The sequence below is a fragment of the Protopterus annectens genome, chromosome 4.part0, assembly GCF_019279795.1.
Source record: "Protopterus annectens isolate FY-2018-M chromosome 4.part0, PAN1.0, whole genome shotgun sequence".
NCBI lineage: Eukaryota > Metazoa > Chordata > Ceratodontiformes > Protopteridae > Protopterus > Protopterus annectens.
Genome location: NC_056733.1, coordinates 651,175,025 through 651,193,206, shown reverse-complemented (window position 1 = coordinate 651,193,206; position 18,182 = coordinate 651,175,025). Strand labels below are relative to the sequence as shown.

The 18,182-nt window shown below is 41.7% G+C and overlaps 1 protein-coding gene across 1 annotated transcript in view; it reads right to left on the bottom strand.

The window, feature by feature from the left end:
* Positions 1-18,182, bottom strand: part of LOC122799503 (MLX interacting protein) — a gene marked incomplete in the record, with an annotated part of 1,086,811 nt that overhangs the window by 668,156 nt on the left and 400,473 nt on the right. Inside the window, 1 exon segment of the mRNA XM_044068616.1 lies at positions 6,736-6,913. Coding sequence (XP_043924551.1) covers positions 6,736-6,913 — 178 coding nt within the window.

Here is an 18,182-nt window from a genome sequence, read left to right as displayed (position 1 = left end):
CCATTGCAGTTTTCTCATATGCAGCCTTGCATATGGAATTAGAAGAATACAGGAGGCCATGAACCCCAAGGCTTGCAGTATTTGCCTTGCAGATAACTGGGTTTTTTGTGGCCACTTGTTTGAAGTAGGTTGTCAAATGAGTCCGTTTCTCTGGGGTGAGGAAAGCCATCTGGGAAGTTGTATTCAAGCTTGCTTCCAGGAATATAATTTGTTGACAGGGTACCAGGTGTGATTTATTTTTGTTTATGGTGTACCCCAGACAAGTCAGTACCTTTTGAACAAAGGCCAGATGATTCAAAAGTATGTCCTGGTTTTCTGCCTGAATTAGACAATCGTCCAAGTATAGATATACTTGTATATTTCTTTGCCTGCAGAATGCAATGACTGGAGTTCGGCACTTTCTGAATACCCTGGGCACAGTAGATAAGCCAAAGGGCAGTGCAGAGAACTGATAGTGCATGTAGCCTTGGAAACAAAACGGAGCAAACAAACTGTATAAACTCTAACAAAATCCAACAGAGAGGAGATCCGTAAGCCAGAAAATTGTTGTATGTTTATTATAAATAGAATGAAGCGCTTTTCGTTAACGCAAGTGCTTTAACTTATTCAGATTCAAAAAACATAAACCTCGTACAGAGCAAATAAATAACCTTTCAAGTATCACGTGGTCAGCATCAGCTGAAACGCATATACAACCTAGTCACCAACTTAAAGTGACGTTATCTATTAAAATATTTAAAAGTTACATAATATAACAACAATGTCTTTGTGGGAACCAGATATTAAATGACACACAATGCAACCAGTCACATATGACAAGATACAAGAAATAATGTTAGTCGGCGAGTTACAAATGGACAAACTCAACAGAATGACACTCGCTAACTCAATGTCTGACCTTAGACTCCTAAAGCATGCGTTTAAAAACTACCAGTGGACAGCCAGATATATGTGATCAGTCAGTCAATAACCAACAAACTTAAAAATAAAAACAAGCATATAAATCACATAAGTAAAATAAAATTATTAGACATAAATCTAAGAAATGTACTTAAACTAAGTGAACATCCATATCAATTTAATGTTTAATTAACGTGTCAAAACCCCTGGTATGATGACAGAAAATACATAATCTATTTAAGCTCTTTAATTTCAAAAGACAAGAAATATTGCAGGCATCGTTTAAACTGGGGTTTAAGAATGCATTAAGCCTAACCTGCCATAACAATTCACATTCTTCAAGGATTAAATTGGATGGTCCTCCTCTTACATCAAAACTTACATGATCTAAAACCTTAAAAAGAAACTTGTGGTTACTGTGCTCAATAAGGTGCTTTGTCAAAGTGTTTTCCCCTCTATAGCATAGGTGTGCTCATAAATTCTTTCCTTTAACTTGCGTTTGGTTTTACCGACATAGAAGGCTGAGCATACCTGGCACTTGGCTATATACACCACAAGTTTGGAATTACAATATTTACTCCTTAGTTTATAGTTCCTACCGTTAATGTCAATACTTTCACCCGTCTCAATGTGTCTGCATATTCTACAGTGTCCATATGTGAACATCCCAACTTGTTTTGAAAATGGACCCATATTCCTTCTTTCAAGCAAGTTTTTAAGATTAGGGTCCATTTCCAAAACAAGATGAAAACGCTTTGGCAAAGCACCTTATTGAGCACAGTAACCACAAGTTTCTTTTTAAGGTTTTAGATCATGTAAGTTTTGATGCAAGAGGAGGACCATCCAATTTAACCCTTGAAGAATGTGAATTGTTATGGCAGGTTAGGCTTAATGCATTCTTAAACCCCGGTTTAAACGATGCCTGCAATATTTCTTGTGTTTTGAAATTAAAGAGCTTAAATAGATGATGTATTTTCTGTCATCATACCAGGCATTTTGACACGTTGATTAAATATTAAATTGATATGGATGTTCCACTTAGTTTAAGTACATTTCTTAGATTTATGTCTAATAATTTTATTTTACTTATGTGATTTATATGCTTGTTATTATTTTTAAGTTTGTTGTTGGTTATTGACTGACTGATCACATATATCCGGCTGTCAGTCCACTGGTAGTTTTTAAACGCACGCTTTAGGAGTCTAAGGTCAGACATGGAGTTAGCGAGTGTCATTCTGTTGAGTTTGACCATTTGTAACTCGCCGACTAACATTATTTCTTGTATCTTGTCATATGTGACTGGTTGCATTGTGTGTCATTTAATATCTGGTTCCAACAAAGACATTGTTGTTATATTATGTAACTTTTAAACATTGTAATAGGTAACGTCACTAAGTTGGTGACTAGGTTGTATATGCGTTTCAGCTGATGCTGACCACGTGATACTTGAAAGGTTATTTATTTGCTCTGTACGAGGTTTATGTTTTTTGAATCTGAAGAAGTTAACGCACTTGCGTTAACGAAAAGTGCTTCATTCCATTTATAATAAACATACAACAGTTTTCTGGCTTACGGATCTCCTCTCTGTTGGATTTTGTTAGCGTTTATATAGTGCATGTAGCCAGCTTTGAAGCATAGGTATCTTCTGCAGGACTCCCTGATAGGGATGTGCAAATATGCTTCTTTTAAGTCTAGTGTTGCCAACCATGCATCTTTGCCTAGCATAGGAAGCAGCTGGTGAAGAGTCAGCATCTTGAGTTTTGGAATCACCAGAAAGGTGTTTAGAGTAGAAAGGTCCAGGATAGGACGCCATGTATTGCCTTTTCTGGGTACCAGAAAAAGTCTCAAATAGAAACTTGTCCCTTTTCCTCTTCTGATACCAACTGAATAACCCCCATGCTTAAGAACGAGAGTACGTGATTTTTGGCCTCTGCCCACTGATTTGGGGGTAGATCTGGCCACCCGCTTGGTGTTGGTAAGGTGTGGAAGTGAAATCTGTATCCTCGGGACACTATTTTAAACCCATTTGTCCTGGGTAATGAGTTCCCAGTTTTCGGCCTGTAGACCAATCTTTCCGCCTAAAGGAGCATTCAATTGGGAAGTGCTTGGAAGCTTTAAAAGCAAGTAATTGAGACAGTTTTCCATGGGGGGGGGGTCTTACTACTCCCTGATTTGGGTGCGGAAACCTCCCACTGCTTAGTCTAGTGTGTCCCATGGGACTGTAACCTGGGGTTTCTGCTGTGTCTGGATTTGGCTTGAGAAGACCTGAAAGGGGCTGGAAAGGACTAATTCTTAGAGGGCCAGTGCTTACTAAATCTAGGAGGCTGAACTTTTAAGAAATCTTTAATAGTTTGCATAGACTTAGCTTTATCTTCCATCTTTTTAAGAACTTCCTCAGCCTTGTTGCCAAACAGGCGGTCCTGATTTAAGGAAGCATCCAACAATTTAGCTTTAACATGATCAGGCAAAGATTGCTCCTTAAGCCAAGCATGCCTTTTGAGCACAAACCCAGTAACAGCAGCTCTGCAAGAGGCCTCTAATGAATCAAATCCACATTGTAAAGTATGTTTTCCAACCTGTTTAGCAGAATGCATTAAATACTGTAATTCTTTATTTTCCGCACAGTCAGGAATCATCATTTTCTGTTTAAGCAATCCAATAACATGTTGCTGATACTTTAACATATGAAACTGGCAGTTTAAAGCCCCAATGGCCAAGGTTGCACAAGTGTAAACCTTCTTTCCCCATCTATCCAGTGCCCTGGAGTCTCTATCAGAAGGGGTAGGATTTTTAGCAGTAGAAGCCTTAATTGCCCTTGGGTCCCTTTGAAATAGTCTCTGGATCCGCAATAGGATTTTTAAAAAGGAACTTGTGTGAATCAGGAACCCTGTAATATCTGTCAGGTTTTCTGGGAGCAGGAGGCAAAGAATCAGGGGCCAAACTAGATTCCAAAAAAGCATCAACAATGTCTAGTACAGGAGTAATAGCTAAAAGCCTATGCTGAGGCAGGAGTAAGAAATCCCTAATCCTCTTTTTTGAATCCGAAAAATCCTGCCTTTCCCAGTGGAAATGTTCCCTTAGAGTATGTAAGGTTTCACCAAAAGAAAAATCCTCTGGAGAGGAAGCAGAGGGAATAGAGTCCTCTGCATCAGAATCCTCATAAGTAGATAAGGGCAAATCCAGATCATCAGAAGAATCAGAAAAATCAGAATCCTGGTCAGAAGATTCATAAACAACTTCAGTCCTAGGTCTCTTAGAAGGGGGAAGTTGGCTTCCCCTGATAAGAGTTACAAGATCTTCAGACATTCCGATCATTTGTTTTTTAGGCATAGAGGCCTGAGTATGCGGTCTAGGCGTCGGTTTTTTAGGCATGGTTCGAGATTTAGGTCTAAATGAAGAAGGAGGCGTCTGTTTAATATGCAAGTCCGTAGGCCTGAATACATCCTCAGAAGCTGGTGCCTGCACAACGGCTCTGGACTCATCCAAGGTACAGACATCTGCGGGTTCCATAGTTGAAGCATCTCACGGCATACTGGACTCCAAATGGGTCTCAGTAGAGGCCTGCGAATCAGAAGTAGCAGGGATCAGGGGCTGCGAAAGCAGCTCACTGAGTACCGGCAAACTGGCGACTGGCTCTGTCTTTATCTTTGCGTTTTTTTTAAATCCCGGTAGTCAGATGGCTAACCGACATTTCTGGGTAATTAAACAGAGAACCGAAATATTTAGAGGCAAAAATATACAGATGACGGATAGTGCGTTGATTAAGTAAAGCACAAAACCGACAGCAAGGTACTTCGTGGTCAGGGCCTAGGCAAGGAATACAATACGAATGAACATCTTTGAGGTATTTGCTTTCCACAAGTAATGCAATTAAGTTTTACTGACATCAGTAAGGAGCAAGAAAGTTTCCCCAATGGGGTACTTGGCTTTAGTTGAAGACTTTGATTCTGAAACTCGAAAACGAAAATTTCAGGAGTCGGTTGACCAGCACTTGCGAACTGCTTCTGCTTCGGGCACCGCACAGCAAGAAAGACATGTAATGGCATTGGCTGCATGTTTTATACCCCCGACGATCTGACGTCATGGAAGAAGGGACAGCAACTGACGCAGGACCCAAGACTTTGTTAATCAAGCCGACTGAGGGCTACTGCAAGCAGATAACCCTAATGTAATGACTGCAACAGTTAAACACAAAGAACATCAACACCCAACTGAATCTGGGTTCTGAGAAGTGTTCTCATCATCTTATTCACATCCACTTCTGTTAGGCTCCTAGATGACCTGATGGAAGATGTCAAAGGTGGATGGGATACCCTTTGACACATGACCTGCAGGAAAGGAGAGTGCAGCCTCAAACTCACTGGCTTCAGAGAAAATTTGGATGAGGCTTGATGTGACAGACTTTGACAGTGTCAGATCTGAGATTTAGTCAGATCAGAGGATTTTGATCTGGTTGGAGTTGGACCTAAAGCAGTTTATGGATCTTGTGTTTTAGAGAATTTCTAGGCCTGAGCCAAAGCTGAAGGATGAGAGCGATCAGAGGAACACTTCAATTCCTTGCTTTTGTCTGCTGCTTGTCCTGAAGATTTTTTTAGAAAAGGATGGAGCTCCAGAGACAGAAGGAAGGAAGGAGACCTTTCAAAATCAATTTGTTCTTCCTTTCTACCAACTCTCTGTGGTTAAAGCTAGCACAAATATCACATCCAATGTTTAGATGTCCCAGTCCAAGGAAATAAACATACTTGGAGTGATTTCCTCAAGTTTGAAATGTTGTGCCCATTTGAGGAGCAATTCTTAAAACTATTCTGCTTCTCCGACAAAAACAAGAAACAACCAGCAGATAAATATAAAGGACTTGGCCAGACATAAAAATGCCATCAATGGGAATAGAAATACCTAAAGGTAAAAACTATGATAGCTTAATACTAATAATGGTAATCCAAGAAGTACCAAGAACACGAAGCAAATCGGAGAAAACAAGGGGACAAGACCCAATACTACACTACCAAGAAAAGAAAGAACTAAAATTCTCCATAAAAGGGAGAAAAGATAAATGACTTTATATACATATCTATATATGGGAAGGAAACAATTGTGAAAAAGATTATCCAGAAATTATCAAAGTACTTTCCACTGCGACTCCAATAAATCCAGTGGACGAAGCTTAAAATGAAGAAAGATTTATTGTGCAGAGTTAGGTTAGTGCTTTCACCCTGTCGGGCTTCCTCAGACCTTTAATGGATTTATTGGAGTTTACTACTTGGAATTTTTACCAGAGAACTTTATTTTACACCTACAGCCTTGGAGTGACTCTGAGCTTTCTGTTTGGGTTTATCTTTGTCTTTTAGCATCAGAGCACTTACTCCCTTGTCACTTGCTCTGTTGACTTTGTTTTACGAACATCAGATTAAGCCCACATATGCTATCAACTTCTCCAAGCTTCTCATGTTGCCTCCCTAAGGAGCAAAGGTTAAACAGCTGAGCTGCAATGACTGCTAGAAGTAATCATACATATCCTGATAAACAGTTTTGATGGTCAGAAAGTTGGCTTGCTCTGCTCCTCCTGTTGACATAATATTTATATAACTGCCAAAATAATCAATTAAACTGGTTTCTAAAATATACCAATTAACCAGCCCCACATGGTAATGACTTAATACTGCACACCCAGCCAAATGGATTATTCCTTTTTTAGTGAATATGTGGAGAGGTAAGAGAATTATTACAATAGATGTCACCATCATAACTGCAAACAGGCTACGAAATGCTGCAAACAAATCAAATGCTATGTCCTTTCATGGAAGAAGCAATTTTGATCTCACTTTTTTTACTTACTCTGTGAAGATGGAAGATCAGTTCTACTGCAGCTGTGCAATGTTGCTGGCTCCCCCTTGGCAACAGTAGACGGAACTGTGCTTGCTGGGAAGACATGATGTACAGGAGGGTGAGTGCACTGGCTATTGGTTGCTGTTCCAACAAGAATGCTGCTGGGAAAGTCTGTCAGTCCTGTAGCCTGAAAAAAATATTTAAAAACTATGTCAATGGAATGGCTACAAATCAGTACAAAATATATAGTGTAAGAAGGTAAAAACTAATATCCCATGTGTGTGTGTGTGTGTGTGTGTGTGTGTGTGTGGGGGGGGGTTAAACTGAGAATAATAGTAATACAGCATACAGCGCTACATGACAATTAAACATATCCAGCACAATACTAAAAGTATACATTTGCTTAAAAAGTGGAATTTGTTTAAACCATGCCCTGGACTTAATCAATAAAAGTCTTGCGAACCGAACTCCAACCATACTTTAGCAGAAAGACAAACTCACCAAACCTAATCAAGTTAAGTTTTCTAAAACCCTCTAGATTTATCTACTACAGTTTAGAATTACTGCAGCACTGCAATTTAAAAATTACCTGATTTACACTATGCCAAACTCAAAATGATTACTTAACCTAGCAGTCAGCAATTTGGCCAATTGTATGAACATTCTTGCAATGGTTCCCACATGAAATTAAACAGTTGCAGGAACTTCACCTCACTATAAAACGTAACAGTCTAGAAGGCTAAATTTAGTAATGTAGCTCCTCACTAAAGGAAGAGTATGAGGTGTTGAAAAAAAAAAAACCTTGCAGCATGGACTGATAGAAGACCCAGTCAGGAATAACCTGCTGAGAACTATTAGGGTATGCTTTATTTTTGGATAAAGGCTTACTGTATGGGAACATAAGTACATATGTGTAAGCTGCGTTTATCCATAACAGATGTTTGAACTACTCACTGCTGCAGTAGCCTTTAGGCTATATGGGTAGTGTCCTGCCAAGGATACAAACAGCCAGCTTCACAAAGCTGTGGTTCCCTTCCACACCCCTTCACACAGACTCCTGACTGGTCAGCCAAGTGGAGGGAAATCAGCAGTTTAAGTGAAGATTTCTTCAGTACATTCTTGCCCATAAGTAGAGAATGAGCATACTTATCCTGAAATTCAAAAACATGTAATAGTGTTAAAAAAAGCCTTATACCCCAACCAGTAATTATAAGCACAAGAAGGGGCATAAGAGGGTGGGTGCTGATACTGCAGCAGTGAAGAATTAGAACATCTACTGATGTATACGACTGCAAATTACACATCTGTACTATGTTCATCATTCTCACTACCGCAGTAGCCTTTAGGAGAAGATGCATCCAGGAGCCCCTAGAGAATGCTATTAGCAAAGCCTATCCTGGCTCTGGAAAAGGAATCCAGTTTGTAATGCTTTGAAGAAGCCAAGGTTCTAATAGAATTTGCTGAGGACAACCATCTATAAATAGTCTGTTTGACATAGGTTGTTCTTTGACCCATAGTAAGAAAAAAATAGCCGACTGCTTCCTAAAAGACTTAGTTCTGTCAAGATGGTGTCTAAGCTGCCTATGCACATACAGAGTATAGAGAATCTTTTCTTCCTGGTTCTTATGATCTGGACAGAAGACTAGGAGAAACAATTTCAGGCACAGACGAGAGATTTGTTCTTAACGAGACCCTACCCCCCCAAAAAAATCATAGGGTTTACCCACCATGACAGCTTGCACCTCAAATACTCTTTCTTGCAAATGTCAAGAACAATGTGAAATACAGCTTTCCATGTAATAAGCCTTAAAATTGTCTGATAAGCAGGTTCAGATAGAAGCATAATTAACTTTTCTGGCACAAAGTTAAGATCCCAAGAAGGCATGATCTGAGGTTGTCTCAGGTATAAACTCCCTTCAGAAACTGTTTCACTAGAAATAGAAGAAAGAGGAGTATCTATGGGTAGACATGCTGAATGGCCACAAGATGAACCTTAGAAGAATAAGAGAGGCCAAAGGATAGCAGCAACTAAAATATTTCCGCACCAGTGGTACATAATCCCTGATGGGTCCCTAGTTATTGGCTAGGCACCAACTAAAAAATCTTTATACTGACCCATATAAATTTTTCCAGAAGCACGTTTTCTTGCTTCCTTTAGTATCTGTTGTACGTCTTCATAGGAGAGGTTCCTAAAAGGTATCAGAATTGAGTCATCCAGGCAGGCAGTGGAAGTTGTTTGAGATTTGGGTGTTTCAAACTCCCACATACAAGGATTTTAGATTGTGGGTCAACTGTCTCTGGCACTTTTAAAGTTCTTTTTACGCCATGTGATTTCTAAATTATTTAAGCGGTTAATTTTGTGATGAACTTCATCTGAAAAAGTTTTACTAGAGTCCAAGATGAAAGCGCTCATGGTTTTGTATTTAATTAAAAGTTTCTGAGTTTTAGTGGGGATATACTGGAGTCTGACAGTTTTGTGTGTTATGAGTTTGCGATATTTTGGTGCTTTTACATACTTACAAAAACGACATCTTGTGCAAGGAAAAGTACCTGCCCCTTCAATATGTCTAATATTTATAAAATTTTGTTCCCTGTAGCAAAGCCTTTGTTTTAAATTTTACTCCAGTTTATATCCAAAAATAGATTTACCAGACAATTAAGGGGGATCTAAAACTTGTAAAATGTGCCAATGTTTCTGTATAACTTGTGTTATATTACGAGTCAAAAATGAAAGTTATGTACTAACCATAATGATAGATCCATGTTATCCGTTTCCATCTGATTCAACCTGTTGGGTTATCGGATCAAACTCAGATCCAAGACCAGCAATTTCAAAACACTTCAGCCCCCAAACTCTGCCTCCTCGACATATAGTATTTGCCGATTGATTTTGCCCCTTCCCAAAAAATCCCAGCTGTTAAATCCTCCCCCAAACATCTTTATTAAATTTTCACATGACAAAGACAATCTTACATTTATATAAATGAAAAACATACAAAACACCACTTTAGTTGCAAACAGTTTACATCACAGACACCAGTGAAACAACTGTAGTTGCAAACATTGTACACTTATAAACCATCCAGCCATTGTCAGTTAAACATTATATGGCTCAATCAAATCCTGCCTCAAACCTCGTTCCAGCTCTGCAAATATTGTTCCCACAATTCCAGTTTTTTTCCCTATATAGTTTGCTCCTTCCCTTTTCTAAAGATCCCAATTCCAGTTGTTTTATCTCAGTTACTATATTCACTACGTCTAGTAAAGTTGGTCTAGACTTTGATTTCCATTTTCTAATAATTGCTTTTTTGGCAGCCACCATAATTAGACACAGCAAGGCTTTACTATGTCTAGGCAATTCAGGTTCTGTAGCATAACTCAAAAAATCATCTCACCAGTCAGTCCAATCTGCTCACCCAGCATCTCTGACAGAGAGGTCTGCAGGGAATCTCTAAAGTCTGCCAGCTCATTACACTCACAAATAATATGTTCCCAGCTACCTCTTTCTTGCCCATCACAACTCCAACATTTGCTATCCACCGGAGGAAAAATTCTTTGGCGTCTACTTGGGGTATAAAAATACCTATGTAAACACGTCCAGGCAAAGATCCTAAATCTTCTAGACTATGTTGCATATTTGGAAGATATACAATCCCCCATTGTCTATTTGTGAATTGCTTATCCAGTCTCTCTTCCCAATCCTAAGTTCCTATAATTGATTCTTATAATTATCATGCAATATTTTATATACTTTACTAATTATTAATTTTTTTAACAGCAGCTTCTGTTCTAGATTCTATTAAAAGCTCTACCAGTGCTGGTCTTTCATTTAGGAGCCCCCTATGTCTTTCTTTGTCTATACTCTGATATCAATCTATAAGGAAGGCAATCTCTAACCTGCAGTCCAAATAAATTATTGGCCTCTTCCCATGCTGTCACCTTTCTCTTTCTAGTTATGTGCTCCCAATACCAGCTGTTAGCTCTCTGACAACAAAACAAGAACCCCAAAAGGAGGACTGGGAGAGAGAGAAAAGACTCAACAACTTGATTATCCCATGTCCATAAGAAATTAAACACGAGGGGGAAAGGAAGAAAGGATGGTTGAACTGGACAGAAACAGACAAAATGGATCTATTGTTAGGGTAAGTGCATAACTTTTGTATCCAATGTAGTCTTTTCCATCCTGGTTCAGCCTGTGGGACGGAGCCCCAGCCACAATTCACCACAGGGAAGTCCCTTCCACAATACGGAGGAACCAAAGGAGTCTGTAGACCTCGACTTAATATCCAACTTGTAGAGAGATACAAAGGTGTGTGAACCCACCAAAGTAGCCACAACACAAATGTCATCAATAGCAACTCTCAAGAAAAATGCTGTGGAGATAGCCGGAGCTCTAGTAGAGTGCCCCTTTAGTTTGAAAGGTAAATATTTTCCTTTCAAACCATATCCTAATAAAATGCAATCAGAAAGCTACTTGGATAAGGTAGACTTAGATAATGGCTTCTCTAACCAGATCTTTGAAAAGGGAACAAACAGCAGTACAGCCTTCATGAAGGACTTTGTTCCTTCTAAATAAAATCTCAGTTGCCTGTGAACATCAAGACAATGCAGTAATTACTTTCCTTTGTTTGAAAAGTTCACAAATAAAATACCCTAGGGAAGCCAAGAACAAATGGATGACCAGGTAGGCTACCTTAATAAAGGTACGGTGGGATATCGGTGAAGAAGCTGGGCTACTGTGTGCAAAGCCTTGAGAAAGGCTGTGCGTACCCAAGCGCTTGTGGTTGAAGGCTGAGTAAAGCCTTTAGAAAGGCTTCATGTACAGGTCGTAGTTCCGGCTGGTCAGGTTGCCTGGTGAGAGGAACCGCTAGTGTGGCAGCTAGAAATCAAAGATGAAACACACAGAAAAAACAGGCAAAACAACGTAAAAGTGGCTCAGCTAAGGAGCTCTGCTCGCCGTGGTGGCAAAAAATCAACGTGGTCGAAGTTTAGATTCTAGAAGGTCGTACTTTATTGAAGTAAAAAGTACCAGAAGTACAATCACCATCTCCCATTTTTTGCCACCACGGCGAGCAGAGCTCCTTAGCTGAGCCACATTTAAGTTGTTTTGCCTGTTTTTTCTGTGTGTTTGATCTTGATTTCTAGCTGCCACACTAGCGGTTCCTCTCACCAGGCGACCTGACCAGCCGGAACTACGACCTGTATACTAAGCCTTTCTAAAGGCTTTACTCAGCCTTCAACCACAAGCGCTTGGGTATGCCCAGCCTTTCTCAAGGCTTTACTGGTAGCCCAGCTTCTTCACCGACATCCCACCGTACCTTTATTAAGACAGCCTACCTGGTTATCCATTTGTTCTTGGCTTCCCTAGGGTATTTTATTCGTGGACATTTTTCCTCCACTCCATAGGAGCTTGAATACCCAGGTCCCACAGACGATCATTTTCCTGCTGGACGTTTGTTTAAAAAGTTGGGAAAATACTGACAAACGAATGGCCTGATTCAAGGCGGTTTCTGATGCCACCTTAGGCAAAAGGCAGGATCTGTTTTGCTTTATGAAAGACCAGGTATGGCAGTACCAAGGATCAGGTCTGCAGTTCTGACACATGCTTGACAAAAGTAACAGCTACCAGGAAATGTGTCTTCCAAGACAACTTCTTCAAAGAGATTGTCGCTGAAAGCTCAAAAGGACAGCCAGCAAGAATGTGAAGCATAAATGGTAAATCCAAAGAGGAACAGGGTCCTGGACAGGGGGTCACAACAAGAACATCCCTGTAAGAAAGGCCTTTGAAATCTTCAAAGTTGCCACAGGAGCATTATCTCTGCCAATATTAAAGAGGGAAATAGCAGCTAACTGAACTTCAATGGTGGAATAACTAGATTCAAAATGAACCTGATCAGCAAGAAAAGGAAGAATAGTCTCCAAAGGCACTGAAAATTGATCCAAACCTTTAGAAGACACTCAAAATGCACAGCATTTCTATTTGCTAGTGTAGACATTCAGTAAATGGCTTCTGGGAAGAGGACAAAATATAAATCACACTCTGAAAGCTTGGAATCTCTGGCCATCAATAAATTGGAGGAACCATGCATTTAGTTTGAGAATCCAGAGGTTAGGGTGGGTCCAAGCCAGCTGTATGAGAAATTAGATCTGAAATGGGATCCAGCATCTAGGGAATGTATTGCAGAAGAGGCCACCAAAATGGGAACTGCACCAGATGGTGCCAAAAAAGTGCAATGAAGACCACATTCATTCTGCAATGGGTGGCTTTCTGGAAACATTTTATCAGCAGCAGCAGAGTTGGAGGATATGCATACAGAAAACCTGGGGGCCAATTAAACAGGACACTGCCCCTGGGTAACTGTCCTTGTGGAGGAACAAATAATTCATGTACCTGGTGCTGGATGGGGAAGCAAACAGATCATAACATGGAGTGCCCCAGCACTGAAAGATCAGAGCCTCTACCCTTGGGTTTAGCCTGTCCTCTAAAATTCTGGATTTCACCAGGGTATGTGCTGCTAGAGGAAACTGCTGAGATGAAATCGCTCATTACCATACTCTCTAGGCCTCCTGACAAAGAGGGCAGGACTGGGCTCCCCCCATTTGTTCAGATACCAAACCACTGAAATACTGTCTATCAGCATTAAAATCACACCCTTAGGGAGGAAAGTCCTAAAAAGCATACAATCCGAGGAGAGCTGATCTCTCATCTCCAAAACTTTGATGTGAATATGGGCCTTCAGCATGTATCAAGCCCCTGAACTGTCTTTCCTTCAAAATGTCCTCCCCACACCTAAGAGAGTTGCCTGTTGTGACAGTGTGTATACTTAGCATAAATGTAGATGTTCGACTGAATCCACTGTTGCAGTCCTGACTTGTGTGATTTCCCACCATGGAAGCCCTTGGCCAGTCTGAGTACCAGAGAATATTTTCTGCTCCTTCTGAAGCCGGTGGATGTCCTGACGTCACTACGTTTGGGTATAAAATAAGTCAGCCAGCACCATGACTTCAATACTTTCCTCTCACCAACAAGTAGGAATCCTTCAATGTTTCCTTGAGGCCAGGAGTCTGGGACCCTACATTCCAGAATAAGTAAGCAGGAGAAAGGGGATTCACCTTGACTGAGAAGCTGAATGTCCTAGCCTATCTCACAGGTCAGAGGGGAAGGATAGAGGGAAAGAATAAACACTGCAACAGTGAATACACTAGAACATCTACATATACAGTAAGAGGACACAACTGTACTATGCTTTCAATTTCACTTTTACAATCCTGACTTATGGGATGACTCCCAAATCTGAAAAGGAAGGTGGATGGAAAGATTAAGGAGAGGCAAGGATGCCCTGCAAAATGGCAGTAGCGAATCCTGCTCTGGACTTAGAAAAGGTCGGGAGATGGTAACTGTTTGATGAAGGTAGCACTAAGGACCAGGTAGGAGCTTCCAAAATATCCGTGGCGGCCACCCCTTTAAGAAGGTAGTACTGGTGGCAGTAGCCCTAGTGGAATATATCCACACAGCATCAGGAGGCTTCTTACCATGATGGCTGTAGCAAAAGAATATACAGTGGGAGATCTACTTGGAATTAGTGTGTTTCAAAACTGTTCTTCCCTCAGAGCTGCTGGCAAAGGTCACAAAACGTTGGACTAATTTTTTTTTTGTCATTCTTGGTTCTAAGTAGTAAAGCAGCTGCCTACACACATCCAAAGAATGGAGGATCCCTTCTCCCTTGTTTTGAGGGTTAGGAAAGAATGTAGGTAAATGTATGGTCTGGTTTAAAGTTGTCTGTGTCACTACTTGGGCATAAAGGAAGGGCTTGTCCTGAGAGACACTGCCTGGGTGGAAAATGATGAAAGGTTCTACACACAAGGGCCTAAAGCTCTGACACCCTTTTGGCTGAAGTAATGGCTAGTAGGCAGGCTGTCTTCTATGTCAGGAATTTTATATCAAATGATGTTTGGAAGGACTAGCTTTTGCTCCCTTAGGGCCTGGAGTCACCACTTCAGGATCGGCCAACTGGGTTCTTAAAAAAAGTATTTGTGGGAATCTAGAACCCTGTAAAATCTGTCAGGCTTCTGAAGGGCAGACAGCAGAGACTCTGTCTGTAAAGAAGAATCTAGAAAGACATTGTCTACCACCTCTCAGACTGGGGGACTATAGCAAGTGGTTTATGCTTAGTCCTGAGTCTCCCATTGGATGTGCTCCCTCATGGTATGCAATCTCTCCCTAAAGGAAATATCCTGAGGGGGAGGTTAAGGTAAGTTTCTTTTCAAAACCAGAATCCCCATAGGAAGCAAAGGATGCAACCTTCTCAAGGTTGGATTCATCTCTAAATCATCCTTGGAGTCAAAAGAAGCAGAAAATTCCTATGGTGGGATATCCCTCTCTTTTACTAGGAGATGGTTCAGGGGGAGGGAGATGTCTGGATCATAATAAGGAAATCATATCCTCAGCCAGCCCTGTTGGTAGGCCTGGGAGTGGGAGCTGATAGGCCTACGGTGAGGTAAAGTGGGAGTAGCTTTTTTGTGAACAGTCTTAGGTTCTGGCCTAGGACCGAACTTCACATTAGCACCCGAACGAACAACTGATGCTAGTGAACAGTAAGTTGAGGCGATCTCCTGATAACGCAGAGAGCCTTCGTTGGTTTTAAAGCAGTCAGAAGCCACTGCCTGCGAAGAGTTTCTGCACCAAACCAATGAGTCAAGTCTTTTGGCTTTTAAGGAAGTAGAGGAACCCAGAGGCATATATGACTCCTTATGGGTCTTGACAGGGGCCTGTGCCACTACCTCAGTCGTCAAAGGGGGCTGTGAAGGTGTCTCACTTTCTTTGGCAATCACAAGCTTAGGAGGACTGGCCAACAGTGAATGAGTGATATAGTTGGTCTTAAATCAGAAGAGCTTTTCCTTTTTCTGCCTAGGGAGATCTACATCAGGTCAACTGGCAGATGACAAGGTATGAGAATGCCCTCACTGCTCAAAGAAATGTTTGGCTAGACTCTCAGCCTATATAGCTCTGCTACTGAAGCAAGCACAAAACAGACAGGAACATAGTATTCTGGCCCCAAACAAGTCACACAAAAGGAATGAAAGTCCTGGTGTAATATCTGTTTGCCACAGCAGAGACTGTCATTTCTCTGACATTAGTCAAAAAGCAAATGAGAAGTTTCCTAGTGGGGTACTTGGCTTTAGACATTACCTTTCTCTGGTGTGGACCAACTGACGCACTGACTAGTACTCTGCTTTGGGCTCCGATGTCAAGAAATAACTGGGGCTATGGCATCATCTGACTCTCTTTATACACAAACATAGTGACATTGGTTAGGGTGCCTGCCAGCTTCCAAGAGGGGAAGTATTCTCTGGTAGTTGGGCCAGCCAAGGGCTTCTATGGCAGGAAATCCCACAGGCCAGGACTGCAAGAGTGAAACAAAAAAGAACATCAAATGTTTTCCTATCTGACACTATGGGGGACTCCAACCGCTACTTGGTTTGACTTCAATAGATTCCCTTCAAAATGATGAGAAAATCTATGCAGTGGGTTAAGTAGGACCAATATGCTGCTGGAGTCCACTGCAGTATCCTCATATGGTACCTCGCCAGGGGTATTAAGCAAATTGCTACAGTCATGTGACTTAGTATCAGACCCAGGAGGTTTCCTGTGAGACAGTCCATAACTGGCCTGAGCAGAATGGGCAGACACTGTGTGCTGAAGTCTTGCAGTCTGAGAGGCTGTGTTTAACTTGACAGCCTATGAACTCCAATACCTGAACTGCTAGAAGGTTGGATTTTTGACAGTTTATGCTGATTCCTGAGTTGAGACAGAAGTGAAGTGAAGAATCCCTGGCTAAAGGTACTATTCTGGAGGCTGTGATAAGCCAATCATCCAGGTTAGGAAAGACTTGGAAACCTTGCGGCCTGAGTCAGCCTGCCATGCACTTGGTGAACACCTTTTTTGGTGGGGGAGTGGTGACACCAAAGGGCAGCACCCCGAACCGGTAATGATTGGCTCTCAGCTGGAAGCACTGATATTTCCTGGACTGTCTCATTATCTTTATATGATGGTAGGTGTCCTTGACATCGAATGAGCACATCCAGTCTTCCCTTCCTCAAAAGAAGCAGAATGGACTGCACCGTGACAATCTGGAACTTGGCCTGTTTTACAAACTGATTCAGCTTGCTTAAATCTAAAATTGGTCAGCGGTCCTTGTTCTTCTTTGGAACCAAAAAAACCTGGAATAGACCATGGATCTGTACTGATCTGGTGGGACCTCCTGGATGACTTGATTTGTTAACAGCTTTTGAATTTTGACAGCTACCATCCCTTCTCTTAAAGGGTGGTACATCCAGAAGGTGTGTGGTGGAAATAAAAAAATGGAACTGTGTAACCTCTGGATAACCGTCTTAACACCTATGTAGCTGAGGTGAGCCTCCCAAGCTTCCAAGGGTACAGCCAAGTGACTTCAGATTATCCGCAGAGCAGGACAGCCAGGCAAACCTTCAGGAATGCTGAAAAGGCCTCCTGGAAAATGCTCTGTGGAAGCCATGTTCTACAGACTTGTCACTGCCGTGCAGGCAGCATCCATTCTGGTTAACCTCCCCAGCACAAAGGGAATCCTCTGCAGCAGCATCCTGAAAAGACTGCTGCTACCTTCTAAAGAACAGATGCTTGCCCACCCTTCTGTCTTGGGTCTTAGAGACTGTCTGCTGGGGGGATGGCAAAAGGCACTCTGACAGAAGACAGTCTTTCAGTCTTGTTCACTCCTGGTCAATGCGTCTTAAATCTTAGGCCCAAAAAGCAGAAAGACATTAAACGGGGCATTAACAAAGGACACTCCGAAGCAGTCCACAAAGTTGCAAGACCTCATCCAAGCATGGCAATGCTGTTGCCAGCAGCTAGGGATGTGCTATTGGCTGTGTTGGACAGCAAAAGCCTGGACTGACTGAAAATAGACAGTAGTGTGGACAACTACTGTGATTTAACTTCTCTTGACACTTCAGACACAATGACCCACTAAAGCCTTGTCAAAGGAGACAGGTAATTTAACGCCCTTAGAGCAAAGGTGGCGGATGCATAGCAGCACTTCTCTAACCAGTCCGATGCACTAGACTTTGTTAGGGGGTATGGACCAACAATCTCTCTTCTGAAATGCTCTTCTTGGTGGCTGCTGCCACCATCAGAGGCATCAATGGCAAGACCCTTATTCCAATGTTGTCGATTCTCACACAGTGGAATTCAGAGGATATGTGGAAGAGGCAAGGGGGCTCTGACTGCAGGGTTGTCTGGAGGCCTATTAGAGTGGGTTGCCCCAGAGCAAGCTGGTGCAAGTCCAGAGGCATATACAGGGGGGATGCCAGTTGGCAATGACCACTCTCTCTCCAGCAGACAGCGTCCTTTCTACCATGTCAAAGGCATAGACTGAAGTTGGGTGCCCACAGTCTACACACCGGAGATCAGAAGACTCAAA